This window comes from Entelurus aequoreus, linkage group LG01 (assembly GCF_033978785.1).
Source record: "Entelurus aequoreus isolate RoL-2023_Sb linkage group LG01, RoL_Eaeq_v1.1, whole genome shotgun sequence".
NCBI lineage: Eukaryota > Metazoa > Chordata > Actinopteri > Syngnathiformes > Syngnathidae > Entelurus > Entelurus aequoreus.
This window is the reverse complement of record NC_084731.1, coordinates 38944517-38961510: the sequence shown is the minus strand read 5'-3', so window position 1 is coordinate 38961510 and position 16994 is coordinate 38944517. Positions and strand designations below refer to the sequence as shown.

Sequence of the window (16994 nt, the reverse complement as noted above, 5' to 3'; positions counted from 1 at the left end):
CAAAACACAGTTGTGTTTTCTAACGAGTCATGTATTTCAAAAACGCATTACAATACAACTCCCATTGCCTCCCTGCTTGGCACTCAGCATCAAGGGTTGGAATTGGGGCTTAAATCACCAAATGATTCCTGACCGCGGCGCATGCTGCTGCTCACTGCTCCCCTCACCTCCCATTGGGTGATCATTGGGATGGGTCAAATGCAGAGGACAAATTTCACCACACCCAGTGTGTGTGTAACAATCATTGGAACTTAATTTATGTGTGGTTTATCTATATACATGTTTGAACAAATGTTATAAATGTTATCATTGCATTTATGTTCTTATTGTTGCTACTTTTTAGGTGCAGGTGTATATGTAGTCTATAGGAGTTTTTGATTGATTGAAACTTTTATTAGTAGATTGCACAGTACAGTACATATTCCGTACAATTGACCACTAAATGGTAACACCCGAATACATTTTTCAACTTGTTTAAATCGGGGTCCACGTTAATCAATTCATGGTCATTCATGGAGGTTACCTGGTTGGTGATGTTTCCTTTTTATTGTTAAATAAATGCAACACAACAATGATCATTAATTATTTTACTGAGTTGCCGCTTGCATTGTTTGTTTAGTGTGAAAATAAATGTCAAAGTCACTCTGGTAGGTTGTGTTTGTCTTTGTCGACTTGCCGTAGCACTTCCCACGCGGGGTCATAAAGGGTCGGACATGTGTCCACACGGACTTCTTATCTGACACACATCCGACTTAAATCACATGCATTTCGTCTTTTTGAAAAGAGTACGACGCCTGCAAATAAATCGCTTACAACGGATATATAATATATTTGTTACGCCTTTAATTCTTAAACAGGTTTAAGGGAAGATAGCATTAACGAGAGGGCCAAAAAAAAATAATTATTGAGCGGAACTGTCACCATTTTGTGCTGCACCGACTGTCGCCATGTTCAAAACGGCGAAGCTTTATTGTGCGTCTAGGATTTGTCCAGCAATGCTTTTTAAATAAAGAAACGGCTTGTTTGAATAATTCCAGGTAAAACATAATCTGAAATGAAGCTTTGCGTGGTATCTTCTTTCATTTTTTATTACTTCCAAACTAATACCACCACGAATTTCTCGAATATCCAATATTTGTTACCACGTTAGCATCTTGACTGAAGCTAGCGATTAGCTTGTATCTCATCTGGAAACATTATTAAAAATGTTGGCTGTTTGTCCTCCAGACGTCAGTTTACTTCACATCTCAATGTGTCACATAAATGTACGGTTACATGGTTTACTGGTTTATAACTTTTAGTAGCACTAAGCATGTCCAATGTAATTCCTATCTCTGATTGAAACATACATTAGTTCAAGCGAATCTTGTCTGTCAACTAAAAAGAGTGCAATTTGATTTCCAGGCAAACAACATGATTGAGCTTCCCAACTACAGCAGCCAGCTGATGCAGCAGCTGTGGGCTCTGAGGACGGAAGACCACTTTTGTGACTGCACTATTCTTGTAGGAGGCAACCCTCATCGTGCACATAAACTGCTGCTGGCTGCTTCCAGTATGCTCTTCAGGTACTGTGTGGATTCCATCCGAAAATATACTGCACAGTAATTTATATAATAATAATGGTACACTAGGGATGGGCGATGTGGCCTAAAATATATATTGCAGTCTCCTGTGACAACAATATGCAGTTGCGATCAAAAGTTGACATACACTTGTAAATGTCATGGCTGTCTTGAGTTTCCAATAATTTCTACAACTCTTATTTTTTTGTGATAGAGTAATTGGAGCACATACTCGTTGGTCATGAACAACATTCATGAAGTTTGGTTCTTTTATGAATGCATTATGGGTCTACTGAAAATGTGACCAAATCTGCTGGGTCAAAAGTATACATACAGCAATGTTAATATTGCGCTTTTGGTAGTCGTCCACAAGCTTCTGGCAAGCTTCTGGTTGAATTGTTGACCACTCCTCTTGACAAAATTGGTGCAGTTCAGCTAAATTTGTTGGTTTTCTGACATGGACTTGTTTCTTCAGCATTGTTTTTGATTGATTGATTGATTGATTGAGACTTTTATAGATTGCACAGTGAAGTACATATTCCGTACAATTGACCACTAAATGGTAACACCCGAATAAGTTTTTCAACTTGTTTAAGTCGGGGTCCACTTAAATTGATTCATGATACAGATATATACTGTCATCATAATACAGTCATCACACAAGATAATCACATTGAATTATTTACGAGAGAGAGAGAGAGAGAGATATCAGGAGGCATAAGAAAAAGTATCTGCATTTGATTGTTGACATTTGATTATTAACAATCCGGGGACAGTGTTAGTTTAGGGTTGTAGCTGCCTGGAGGTGTACTTTTGTTGCGGTTTTGAAGGAGGATAGAGATGTCCTTTCTTTTATACCCGTTGGAGCGCATTCCACATTGATGTGGCATAGAAAGAGAATGAGTTAAGACCTTTGTTAGATCGGAATCTGTGTTTAACGTGGTTAGTGGAGCTCCCCCTGGTGTTGTGGTTATGGCGGTCATTTATGTTAAGGAAGTAGTTTGACATGTACTTCGGTATCAGGGAGGTGTAGCGGATTTTATAGACTAGGCTCAGTGCAAGTTGCTTTACTCTGTCCTCCACCCTGAGCCAGCCCACTTTGGAGAAGTGGGTAGGAGTGAGGTGTGATCTGGGGTGGAGGTCTAGAAGTAATCTGACTAGCTTGTTCTGGGATGTTTGGAGTTTAAGTCAGGACTTTGGGAAGGCCATTTTAAAACCTTAATTCTAGCCTGATTTAGCCATTCCTTTACCAATTTTGCCGTGTGTTTGGCGTCATTGTCCTGTTGGAACACCCAACTGCGCCCAAGACCCAACCTCCGGGCTGATGATTTTAGGTTGTCCTGATGAATTTGGAGGTAATCCTCTTTTTTCGTTGTCCCATTTTCCCATTTACTTTCTGTTAAGCACCAGTTCCATTGGCAGCAAAACAGGCCCAGAGCATAATAATAATAATGGATTAGATTTTATATCGCGCTTTTCTATTAATACATACTCAAAGCTCTAACAGAGAAGTGGGAACCCATCATTCATTCACACCTGGTGGTGGTAAACTACATTTGTAGCCACAGCTGCCCTGGGGTAGACTGACGGAAGCGAGGCTGCCAGTTTGCGCCTACGGCCCCCCCGACCACCACCTATCATTCATTCATCATTCATTCACCAGTGTCAGCGGCACCGGGGGCAAGGGTGAAGTGTCCTGCCCAAGGACACAACGGCAGCGATTTGGATGTCAATATACTACAAATACTACCACCACCATGTTTGACGGTAGGCCTGGTGTTCCTGAGATTAAAGGGCTCACCTTTTTTCCTCCAAACATATTGCTGGGTATTGTGGCCAAACAGCTCAATTTTTGTTTCATCTGACCACAGAACTTTCCTCCAGAAGGTCTTATCTTTGTCCGTGGGATGTCAGATGAAACAAAAATTGAGCTGTTTGGCCACAATACCCAGCAATATGTTTGGAGGAGAAAGGGTGTGGCCTTTAATCCCAAAAACACTATGCCAACCGTCAAGCATGGTGGTGGTAGTATTATGCTCTGGGCCTGTTTTGCTGCCAATGGAACTGGTGCTTTACAGAGAGTAAATTGGACAATGAAGAAGGAGGATTACCTCCAAATTCTTCAGGACAACCTAAAATCTCAGCCCGGAGGTTGGGACTTATTTGCTGACTTTGTTAACAACAACATAGACCGTAAAAAAAACGATTTTGTAATTATAAAAAAAAACACTGATCTCATCACTGCAGTATCAACCATATAGTGATACCATACTTGGTATCATTACTGTCGATATTTTTTTCCGATCCGCCCACTCCAAGACAATATACTCTAGATTAGCGATTAACACGACTATTTTATCCTCCGTACAGTGTGTAGTGTAGCATGTTTAGCTGTTCGCCGTCCTCTAGTCCCCCAGTGATAATTATAATTACTTTATTTGCCAGAATATAGGCGAGGATGAGTGACTTGGAAACAGCTTCACACTAGCTAGCGAGGACACTACATTGTGTTGAGCTTGTTACCAACAAATTTGCGGATCACAGCTAAAATTTGTCATCAGCATCCATCCAAATTATATTGTTAATATCGTCTATCAGACGCAACTCTACTGATAAATATGAGTACAGGAAGTCATGCTTAGCACCTGCTGCCTCGGAGTTCTACAACCTATCCATCCATCCATCCATTGTCTACCGCTTGTCACTCTCACTTACGGAAGAAATACATTATGCAGTAGGTGTAAAGGATGAAGATCTTGTATTCTTTTCTATGATAAAAACTTTGAAATATGCTCATTTTTTTAAGTATTGCAGACAAAGTCAAAATTCAGTTTAGTTCAGTTTCAGTTTCTTTCGAACATGAATACAAAATTCCTTACATATTTCCAGTTGTTTCATTACAGCACGTCCGAAAAGGAGTAGGAAGAAGCTGAGCTTATTTAATCCTAACCCTTTTCATACCATAGCAATTGTATCCTATTTCCTTGTTTTCTGTAAAATAACAGTGAACATCCATCCATCCATCCATCCATTTTCTACCGCTTGTCCTGTTCGGGGTCGCGGGGGGTGCTGGAGCCTATAAATAATAAACAAATAATATACCATAGTAAGTAAACAAATATTAAATACATAAATAATCTTTGTCTCAATTAAAAAAAATAAAAATGGTTCAAGATATTTATAATGATTCTTGTTCTGTGTACTTTGTGAACACTTGTAGTTTGAACAGTCTCTTAAAGTGAATCATATTGGTGCTTTGTTTGATTTATTTCTCAGTCTGCTGTTTATGGTGGCCATAAATCCAAATTGAAAGAATTTCTTAAATCCCTCCAGATCACTGCTGCAGAGTTCTGACACAGTCTCCATTGACACAGCGTTGGTCTCCTCGCAGGAGTTTGACTGCCTGCTGGACATGGTCTACACGGGCAAGCTGCCTCTCGGCAAGCACAACGTGAGCCGGATCATCGCAGCCGCAGACAGCCTGCAGATGTTTGACGTGGCTGTGAGCTTTAAGAACGTCCTCACCAACATCATCAACCACCAGCCGTCGCCCTCCTCCACCTCCCTGACCTCCACACACATCACAACCTTGCCCTCAACCAACAAACTCCAAAGTGAGAGTTCAAACAGTCCAAATCCCGATGCTGCAGCTTCACCGTGTTCAGATGCGTCAGTTGAAAGTGCGATGAAAACAACGGAGAAAAATGACAGTGGAGAGGAGCCCTCATGTAAAAAAGTCTGCCAGGAGCTTTCAGAACCCTCGGGTGAGTTTCTGAAAAAATATTCAAAGCAATGCGAAACGGCCAAACAGTCAGATGGTAAGCAAATTGAAAATATCTATTTTTAAATCTGTGTACTTAGCGTCTGAAGAAAGTGTTGCACATGCAAGTGCAAACGAGGAGTCCACCAAGTCCACGCCTGCTTGTTTGCAGTTGATGGAGCTCCTCGCTAACATGCCAGATGTTGTCCAGCTGCTAAGCCAAGCAGCTCACAGCTGTCTGGATGAAGGGGAGAGACAGGTACAACACAGTACTACTACAGTACACGCAGTACTTGTGGGGGATGAGATTAGAAAGTGGAGCGGTTTGCATGTGTGTTCCACTTGAACTGGACTACGATGCAAAGAAAGTAAAAGTCTATTCCACTTATCTCTCTCTTCTAAACAGGAGACATCGAAATAAACTTTTTAAGCTATGCAAAACAGAAGCTTGGTTTCCATCGAACGCCAATCACATAAAGGGGAACTACACTTTTTTAAAATTTTGCCCAATCGTTCACAATCATTATGAAAGACATGACAACGGATGTATTTTTTTGAAATGCATTCTAACACGTAAATATATGTATATAAATGTCCGCTTACAGGGGAGCTAATGGGAGGTCCTGTATTCCGCCCATAAAACCTAATAAATAAACATCCAAAAAGCACCAACAATACTCCATTTGCTTTTCATGATTGGAATATTAACTAAGTATTAGTGATATTGTTATTATAAGTGCTTTTTAATTTTCTTGAGGGAACTCTCCTGAAGGAATCAATAAAGTTCTATCTATCCATCTAACGCAGACAAACTATTTATAGCATCTTCAATTTGGCCCGTGAGACGACAGCATGAGTTCAATTTCAATAAGCAACCTGGCCGTTCGGGGTGTTTTCATATTAAATTAAAATATCCAGGGTTCTGACAGGTGGCAAACTGTCACCATCTTTTGGACAATATGAGAAAGTCAGGTCAGTGACTATGACCTGTACTTTCTTGACACCACAAGCACAGCATTATTTTTATGACCCAATCCAAACAACCTTCAGGGTGCAGGAAAAAAAATTCAACTATCAACCAGCACAAAAAGTCAACACACATGGTCACACATAAAACAACTTGCTCACTGAACTTTGAGGATATTATAGAAAAAAACGTCCCATCACCATAACAAAATCAAAATTACACCCATTTAAATCCATTGCAAGGCATAATGGGGAAATGCAAAACACTCGCTCCACACTTATCCATGTTTGACTTTTAGCTGCTCTGTGGTAGGGCTGGGTGATTATATGATCGTGATCGATGATCACGATTAATATGAGTTTGATCATGGTGATCAGCTGTTAGCATTTTTACTTTGATCAAACATGGTGGAAATGTTTGTTAGACGTTACCACAGTGGGGAAGCAACAACGCTTGGTATTATCCTGCACGGAACAATCCGCCTTTATTTATCATGAATCCTGTGTGTGTCTGTGAATGTGTGTTTTTATACGTGTGCTTGTGTTTTTGTGAAAATGTTTGTGTGTGCGCGACCTCCCATTACACCGTTGTGAAAGTGAGGCTCGTCACGACATAATTAATGTCTAATCAGCGTTGTACCTCTCCCCCCTTTTCACAGCTGGAAGTGCAGCCGGGACGAACAAAATAAATATGACTAGTACCAGCATAGAAGTTGAAACACGGCATTGAGAACTTGCAGGCTGTCAAAAAATGTCTTTGTGACTATTGTATTGGTCCAGACTGGGAGAATAAACACACCCAGTTATTTAGTCAGAATATATTGTATTATGTATGAATTATATCTAACTATTTTTAATCAGACTTTTTATTTATGTGTCTGCAAAGATTCAACTCCTTTGATATAACAACTTTGAGGGGAAAATAAGTTGTTCTCTTTACCCCCTCAAAATGTACCAAAAAGTAGCAAAACCTTGGCCCTAAAACCAGGTACAGATCGTAGTGTGGGTTACCTGTACTGTTGCATGCACCTCTAGTAAACACAATTATAGATATGAACAAAATGACAGTTGTGAGCTGTTAACATGTATTACCTCAATCAAACATGGCGCAAATATATGTCACAACATACTGCGGTAGTAAATAGTAGGGATGAAACAGTAGTTGCTTAATTCCTGCACAGGACAATCCGCCTTTAATTAAAAAAAAATGTGTGATATTAATCGAGATCAGATGATTTAAGAAAATTAATCGTGATCATAGCCCAGCCTTACTGTGTGCTTTGTGTTTCAAAAAAATTGGTAAATTGAGGTTCCGTTGTATGTTGCTTCAAATGTACAGTAGCACCCACCTGTCTATGGCAGTCACTTGACAATAGCCGCCACAAAAATGTCTCCCGCAAAAAAAGTAGTGTTATATACCTTGTCTATAGCGGCCACTTGTTTTGCATTTTGCATCCCAAAACAGTTTTTTGACTCCGTATACCGGCCACCGATATCAAAATTTGACTTACCACGGTTCGTATAATTTAATTTTTAGCGGGATTTGCGGTGGCCTCAACGGGATCCCAACCGGGGGATTGCGAGCAGCTGCGCTGGGACTCGGCAAGTCTTATCGAAGCTTCCCTAAGCTTTGCGCAGTTGACTAATTCCCAAAAGTCTGGCATGAATGGAAAACAGCATTCTATTTACATGAGCAACAATGAGCAGGCTCAAATTCAATCACACTGTTCAAGCTTAGAAAGCTTGCAAAACTGTATTTTAGAAACGGCTTACTACAAATCTGGATACATACACATGAACATGTGTCCGTAATTGTTTAAAGGTCAACATGGTGGCCGTACATGCTAATAGTGGTCACCTGTCTATAGCGGTCACTTTCTTTGTTTCGCTTGAGTGGTCACTATAGACAAGTTTGAATGTATTATGATTAGTAGCCTACTAACTACTGCTGAGTATATATACTGTGTGTGTGTCTATATATATATCCATCAATATATATACACATTTGTGTGTATATATATACTGTGTATATATATATATATACATATATGTATGTAGTGTATACTGTATGTACACATACATACACAAACACAAAAGAGGCAAATGTTGGACTGTTGCTTTCCTGTCAGCTTGTGAAAGAGTCATGTGACCTTTCGGATGCCAAATCAGCGGTGAAGAAGTTGATGAGCGACGTGGAGAAGGGACTCATCGGCGAGCACGCTCTCCTAAGGCTGCTGCTCTGTGTCCAGCAGAAAGCTCCGTCCTCCTTCCCTGAAAAGCTGCTCTCTCAGCTGCAGGACACAGACAAAACCGCTCAAGGGCCAGACGGACACCAGATTGAAGGTAAAACAGGAGAAGTCCCGTGCGATTGAGACGTGCAACAGTTATTGAAGCGATGATGTCTTCACAGCCAAGGAGAACAGCACAAGTGACATGAAGACTCCTGACGAGGAAGAAGAAGACGACGCGTCCGCTATATCTTCCAAGCCGTACTGCTGTCACTGGTGCAAGAAGACTTTTGCCTACAAGTGTCGACTGCTGGCCCACAAGAAGCGATGCACCAAGTCTGGGGACGCCCAGCTGCAGTGTCCACATTGTCCCGACAAGATGGCCAACCAGCGCGCTCTACAGCGCCACCTAACTGATGCTCACCCCAACAGTGACGGAGCCCAGAAGAAGAAGAAGACAAGCTGTAACCTCTGTGAACGGACCTTTGCGCATCCATCAGGTGAGCGGGAATGTGGAATAATGCTGATAATCATATTGAATATGTTATGTCTTTTAGTCAGGCCCTCTAGGATTTCACTGGCATTTTTGCGAGTGTTGCGGGCTAAAATGCCAGAATTTGCGGCAGCTTTTTTAGAAAGTTGTAGCAAACGTTTGTTTTGAGTAGAATTTTTTTAATAACATTGATTGAACCTTTGATTTTATAAAATTTTTATCAACGTTTTAAGTGTTCTTTATAACTTTAACCTCAAAATGCACATGCATTCAACAAAAATTGTAAAATAAATACTGTCGATGTTACATATTTAAGAGTAGACCCTAGATGGCAGTAAAAGCATATTCTCAAAGCTCATTGTTAAATTACTGTACTGTTTTAATTCATTATAACTAATGATAGTAATAAATAATTATAATTACAAAAAGAAACACTATTGTCCGCTGTCTGCTCAGTCGTCCACAAGTTGCAGTCTTTCTCTGTTTGTTTTACAGTTTAAAAGTGTTCGTCCGTTTTAATATTTCCTTTATGTTCCAACACATTGACTCCCACAAGTCAAGAGTGATTGTGAACTGTTGAGAACGATCTATAGCGCTACTTTTTGGTGGTAAATGAGAGACGATAAGAGATTATCGTTGCACGTCAACATCTCTAACATATAAATGCTGCATCTTCGCAAGGTCGGCATTGCAAATGAAAATATGTTCTTTATTGTCCTACCGTGGATTAAAAATGTTAAATAAATATACACATTTAGGTAAGATAAGGTTGAGCAACGATATAGCTTTTATTAAAATCGTTATATCGTCCACACACATTCTAGCTGTGATGGCAACAAGCAAACGACCGCATCCTTAACGCACTGTTAGCGAGTTAGCAAGCTGCTAATATCTCTCCACAGTACAAACTGACGGTAACAATATCAAGTATAGTATGGGTATATGTTCGACAATACAGTGGTTGAATTACTATTTTTCATTGTGAAAAAAATATATTGCCGTTTGTGTATATAATAAGTTCCTAGACACAGAATGACTATAAGGGATAAAAACAAAAGTATTGAAATCGGAGCCAATATTGGGAAATAACTCAAATGTTTAATTATTATTATTTTTACACTGCCATCCTGTGTTTTTGTCTGATTATATGTTGTGATCAAAAATGTAATCATTCAATGATCTTGAAAATTTGAAGTATTAACATTGGTATGACCAATACTGCGCCTGTTACTAAAGTAACAGTAAACTATCAAGTAGATTAATGATAGTTTTGAGAAAATGATACAACTGGAAATGGCGTAATATGTTATTGCATACATCAGCAGCTAAATTAGGAGCTTTTGTAACCCGTTTTGAAATGGTTATATTACCATTTATATACCAAATAATATATTATGATTTATACGGTTACCACAAGTGGCTGCAATACATATCACGTTATAGATTTTAGGCCATATTGCCCATCCCTAGTGTAAACTAGGAAGTAAAGGTTTATATTTCAGCTATCAAAATTATTGAGTTAATCATGTGGTTAATCACAAAAAAATATTGCATTAATTATGAACACACTTAGATTACCAATAATCATTAAATTAATTTTGACCGTACAAGCTCTTTTACCTTGACCACTATACTGTCAGTAATCAGATCAATCTCTATGTAAATGAGTGTGGGCACTTCAACTGGTGTGCTCGCTGGAACTGTCACTCCAAAATACAGCCTAAAAGAACTTTAGATAAAACTATTTTCAAGTTATGTGCAAATAAATCACATGCATCCAGGTAAAACGTTTAAAAACGTTCCTGGATGACATTCTGACAATTAAATTGCATTTGTGTACAAATATTGGGGTCTTTTGTCAAGCAAATGTTAATTATGATAGCGAGTAATGACCTTTGCTTAATCCAAATTTCAAATGTTACCCAGAAGGCTTATTAAGCACTGTAGACAGGAACAGGAACTAGGTCTGAGCTGCGCAGGAAGACAATGGTGTTGTTTGATCAATAAATGTAGTTTTATTGTTACACGTTGTTATTCTTGCTTTGTCTACACAAGAAACAAAAAGTTGACAAATTTGTGTTGCCCAAATTACGCTGATTGGCCACAATGTGCAGGGAAGTTGTAGCCATTGGACAAAGTTGCGAGGCCACACATAATTCGCAGGGATTGGTTACATTTGCATGAATTGGTGACATGCTGGAAGTACTGACTACCAAGCAAGCTATCTACTCACATGACAAGAGCATAAACAAGAGCAGCATCAAGCACCCAATCTGACTTTTAATCTTCCCTATTTTGATATTGTTCAGGTATGATTTACCACAGGCGGACGGAGCACTTTGACGAGAAACCGTTTGCTTGCAAGACATGCGGTGCCAGGTTTTCTGCCACCTCGTCACTGAAAAATCACATGCGGCTGCACACGGGAGAGAAACCATACCGCTGTAAACACTGCGACATGAGCTTCAGCGTGACGGCGGCACTGTCGTACCACACCAAGAAAAAACACTCCGAGGGTGAGACACGGTCCCACGCCTGTTTTACATCTATATTGTTATGTATAATTTATGTATTTACATTAATGTGGCAGTGCGTAACTTTAAGGGTGTCCCAGATTTGTTGTTCACTCCTGTCAATGCAGAGGTCAAGTCACAAGAAAAACAAGTTAAGCTGGTATTGCTGATTGGTTTATGAGGATATTAATGTATTTTGAATCCCAATAATTATTATTATTTCCGTAATACTAAATACAAATTATTATGATTGTTGTATGTGTGTCAGTATTGCAATAATGATTATTATATTAATATTATTGTTGTTTTAGGCAAGATGTACGTGTGTCAGTATTGCAATAATGATTATTATTTTAATATTATTGTTGTTTTAGGCAAGATGTACGTGTGTCAGTATTGCAAGGCTGTCTTTGCCCAGTCCATCGAGCTGTCGCGACACGTGCGAACACACACTGGTGATCGCCCATACGTGTGTCGGGAATGCGGTAAAGGTTACATTCAGGCCAGTGGATTGACTGCGCACCTGCAGACTTTTCATAGTAAGAACCATCTCACTCATATCAATACTGTGTGTGTGTGTGTGTGTGTGTGTGTGTGTGTGTGTGTGTGTGTGTGTGTGTGTGTGTGTGTGTGTGTGTGTGTGTGTGTGTGTGTGTGTGTGTGTGTGTGTGTGTGTGTGTGTGTGTGTGTGTGTGTGTGTGTGTGGTCAAGGTTTCTGTGGTTTAACCGTTATACAGTGCTCAATACCGGGGTAGAGCGGAATATACGTTGGGTCAGGAAAAACACAAAAGGCTATATCATCTCTACAAGCCTGTTTCGCAAGTTTCTCTGCTCGTCAGGGGATTTTATAATTTTTGCGAAACAGGCTTGTAGGGATGATATAGCCTCTGTGTTTTTTCCTGACCTAAGGTATGTGTATGTATATATATATATATATATATATATGTATATATATATATATATATATATATATATATATATATATATATATATATATATATATATATATATATATATATATATATATATATATATATATGTATATATATATATATATATATATATATATATATATATATATATATATATATATATATATATATATATATATATATATATATATATATATATATATATATATATATATATACACACACACACACACACAGTACAAGCCAAAAGTTTGGACACACTTTCTCATTCAATGGGTTTTCTTTATTTCCATGACTATTTACATTGTATATTGTCACTGAAGGCATCAAAACTATGAATGAACACATGTGGAATTATGTACTTAACAAAAAAAGGTGAAATAACTTAAAAACATGTTTTATATTCTAATTTTTTCAAAAGAGCCACCCTTTGCTCTGATTACTGCTTTGCGCACTCTTGGCATTCTCTCGATGAGCTTCAAGAGGCAGTCACCTGAAATGGTTTTTACTTAACAGGTGTGCCTTATCAGGATTGATTAGTGGAATTTCTTGCTTTATCAATGGGGTTGGGACCATCAGTTGTGTTGTGAATGAGGTGTGTCCAAACTTGATATATATATATATATACTATATATATATATACTGTATATATCAAAATAGAAAGTAGCGTGTATATAAAATAACTTGCTGTGCTGCTCCCTCCCTGTCAGACATGCAGCATCCTCTGGACTGTCTAAAGTGCTGCCTCAGCTTCCAGACTTTAGAGGAGCACCAGAAGCACGTAGAGGAATTCCACGTGAAGGATTTCCACAAGTGTTCCACCTGCAACAAGGTGCTCACCAGCACCGTCCTGCTGGAAAAACACAAGACTCTACACACAGGAATCAAACCCTTCACCTGCAACCTGTGCAACAAGTCTTATCAGGTATGTTCTTAAGCGTTCTGGTGTATTATTGGATTATCACCCATGCACACTCGTTTGTCAACCTTTCTTCTTGTTGCCATAGCAACTGTCTGGGCTGTGGTACCACAACAGAACCAATCACCCTGACGTATATACCAGCCAAACGCGACAGCTGAAGACTCTGGTCCAGTGTGAGACCTGTTTCCGATTCTTCCCCAGTTCCGCCAGCTTGGCCAAACACACACAAAGTGAACATGAAGGTGTACTCTTTCTATACAGTAGTATTACAATATATACTTATTCATCAGTACTACTTGCAAAGTTTCTTTCAGTGCACACTGTAAAAAAGAACACTTCAAATACACTAAGGCCTAATTCCTTCATATACATTTGTGTGTACGTTGTGTGTGTGTGTGTGTGTGTGTGTGTCTGTCTGTCCAGGTCTCGCAGCATCTTCCGTACACTGCCCGCATTGTCAAATTGTGTTTGGCGAGCATGATGAGTTGCAGGAACATATCAACTCCCAGCACACCAAAGGTGTCAATCGATGGATCTGTCCACTGTGCAACCTTGTTAGCGCCTCCCACTTGCAGCTGCAGGAGCACCTGTCTTCTCACATGGACGCACAGCAAGAAAGCAAGGAGGAGCAAACTGCTACAACACACAAGGTAATACGACTCACTCATATCACCATTCTGTTACATAGACATACATACTGTACACAAATATAAATATGTATTAGCAATTATACAAACATATTTTATATGATTGTACAATTTTATACATTCACATCTTTTAATTATTTATGTCTATATTAAAAAAATATATATATATATATATATATATTAGGGCTGCAACAACTAATCGATTAAATCGATTAAAATCGATTATAAAAATAGTTGGCGATTAATTTAGTCATCGATTCGTTGGATCTATGCTATGCGCATGTTGCAATTTTTTTATTATTTTTTTTATTTAAACCTTTATTTATAAACTGCAACATGTACAAACAGCTGAGAAACAATAATCAAAATAAGTATGGTGCCAGTATGCTGTTTTTTTCAATAAAATACTGGAAAGGATAGAAATGTAGTTTGTCTCTTTTATCCGATTATTAATCGATTAATCAAAGTAATAATCGACCGATTAATCGATTATCAAATTAATTGTTAGTTTTGCAGCCCTAATATATATATACTGTATATATATATATATATATATATATATATATATAATATACACACTTATACAAAACCGAAAACCAGTGAAGTTGGCACGTTGTGTAAATCGTAAATAAAAACAGAATACAATGATTTGCAAATCCTTTTCAACCTATATTCAATTGAATAGACTGCAAAGACAGGGTACTTAACGTTCGAATTGGTAAACTTTGTTATTTTTGCAAATATTAGCTCATTTGGAATTGTTTCCAAAAAAACTGGCACAAGTGGCAAAAAAGACTGAGTAAGTTGAGTAATGCTCACCAAACAGAGAATCTGGAGAAATCACTGCATGTAAGCGGCAAAGAGCCGACAACCAACATTGAAGGCCCGTGACCTTCGATCCCTTAGGCGGTATTGCATCCAAAAACAACATCAGTGTGTAAAGGATATCACCACATGGGCTCAGGAACACTTCAGAAAACCACTGTCAGTAACTACAGTTTGTCGCTACATCTGTAAGTGCGAGTTAAAACTCTACCATGCAAAGCTAAAGTTAAAGTTAAAGTACCAATGATTGTCACACACACTAGGTGTGGTGAAATTTGTCCCATTTATTAACAACACCCAGAAACGCCGCCGGCTTTGCTGGGCCCAAGCTCATCTAAGATAGACTGATGCAAAGTGTAAAAGTGTTCTGTGGTCTGACGAGTCCACATTTCAAATTGTTTTTGGAAACTGGACGTCGTGTCCTCCGGACCAAAGAGGAAAAGATTATTTCAGCAAGACAATGCCAAGCCACATTCTGCACATGTAACAACAGCGTGGCTTCGTAGTAAAAGAGTGCGGGTACTAGACTGGCCTGCCTGTAGTCCAGACATGTCTCCCATTGAAAATGTGTGGTGCATTATGAAGCGTAAAATACAGCTGTTGAATAACCCAAGCTGTACATCAAGCACGGATGGGGAAACATTCCAGCTGAAAAGCGTCAAAAATGGTTCCTTTTAAAAAAATTATTAAAACATTTTTTTATTCTTTTTAACCAGCTTTTACAAATCAATAGCTGGATATTGGAGAGGTTTTGTCAAAAAAAAAAAAAAGAATTGCCTAAAAACAAAAATGAACTAAATCTCCTCTGTTCTGTACATTATTGTCCAAGTTACATTGTATTGTCATCTTCCTCTTTATTCCATTTCCTAAAGGTGACAGAAAAACATTATACCACCTGTCCTATCATATGATAATTTTTTTGCCCTCAAAAATCTACGACAACACTATATAATGACAGTGTGAAAAGATTTTTATAAAAATATTTAGCAAATTTATTAAAAATGAAAACATTAAAAATCTACATGTACATAAGTATTCATAGCCTTTGCTCAATACTTTGATGCACCTTTGGCAGCGTTTACAGCCTCATACTTTTCATAGTACGAACTATCTTACTACTGTACATACTGTGGGTGTATGTGTTGTGTGTGCACATAAAAGGAATGTGACTATTAACGATATTAATTTTAAACCCCAGTAAAACTCCAGACTGTTTTACCGTATTAAATTAAAATGTTCATAAAACTGATTGATAACTGCACTTTGATAAATTCATGAACTTGCTTGTCACTGGCCGATGAGAAGCAAGCTAGCATGCTAGTGGTTAGCTACCTTAACCCTTGTGTAATGTTCATATTGTTGTTACTCAGCCAGCGTTTGTGGGTCTGATGGACCCGTTGCATTTCGTGGCTTTGAATGCCTCACAATCAAACACTTTTATGTTAAAATACCGAACAGATGTTTACCTTATCCCAATAAACATCTGTTCAGTATTTTAACATAAAAGTGTTTGATTGGGAGGCATTCAAAGCCACAAAATGCAACGGGTCCATCAGACCCACAAACGTTGGCTGAGTAACAACAATATGAACGTTGCACGGAAAATTTCTCTGCCAGTTTCTGCATCCCACCGGGATTCTTCTTTTGTGTTTCTGCACCTTCGGTTCCCACACAAGGTTGCAACATTGCTTGTCAACACTGTCTGCTCTCATTTTCTCGCACATTTGACCCTGTAATGTTCTGTGTACCTACACTCTGTCCTCCTCCTGTCTAGGCCTGCTGTGTGTGTGTGTTTGGGTGCGTGTGTGTGTGTGTGTGGTACACAGAACATTAATTTCCACACTTCTAATATATGTAATAGAAATGTGTAGGGGGGGTGTATGGTGTGTGGTCATTAAATATGTATTCTGATATATGTTCTTCACAGAAAATGAGCCAAAGTCAGTGAGTCTCAGTTTAAAAAATTAATTAATTGTATAATTTTTCTTTTAATAAAAAATTAAAACGGGTCCCACAGACCTGAACATCACACAAGGGTTAATTATAATAGTCCTATTCAAAAATAATACCTACCGTAGTTTATATATAAAAGATTAGTAACATGCAAATATAATATTCTCTCTCTCTCGCTCTCGCTCTCTCAATT

The 16994-nt window shown here is 38.6% G+C and overlaps 1 protein-coding gene across 2 annotated transcripts in view; it reads left to right on the top strand.

Annotated features, from left to right (window-relative positions):
* Positions 1-844: 844 nt before the first annotated feature.
* Positions 845-16994, top strand: part of zbtb40 (zinc finger and BTB domain containing 40) — a 23562-nt gene continuing 7412 nt past the window's right edge. The window contains exons 1-11 of one of the 2 annotated variants that reach the window (XM_062050077.1): positions 845-1037; positions 1405-1565; positions 4896-5326; positions 5424-5581; positions 8418-8631; positions 8699-9016; positions 11319-11525; positions 11897-12061; positions 13165-13379; positions 13462-13618; positions 13800-14026. In XM_062050077.1, the coding sequence (XP_061906061.1) occupies positions 1414-1565; positions 4896-5326; positions 5424-5581; positions 8418-8631; positions 8699-9016; positions 11319-11525; positions 11897-12061; positions 13165-13379; positions 13462-13618; positions 13800-14026 (2244 nt within the window). In that variant the 5' untranslated portion in view covers positions 845-1037; positions 1405-1413. Of the gene's footprint in view, positions 1038-1404; positions 1566-4895; positions 5327-5423; positions 5582-8417; positions 8632-8698; positions 9017-11318; positions 11526-11896; positions 12062-13164; positions 13380-13461; positions 13619-13799; positions 14027-16994 lie in introns of those variants that run through there. The other variant, XM_062050083.1, reaches the window with a different exon arrangement.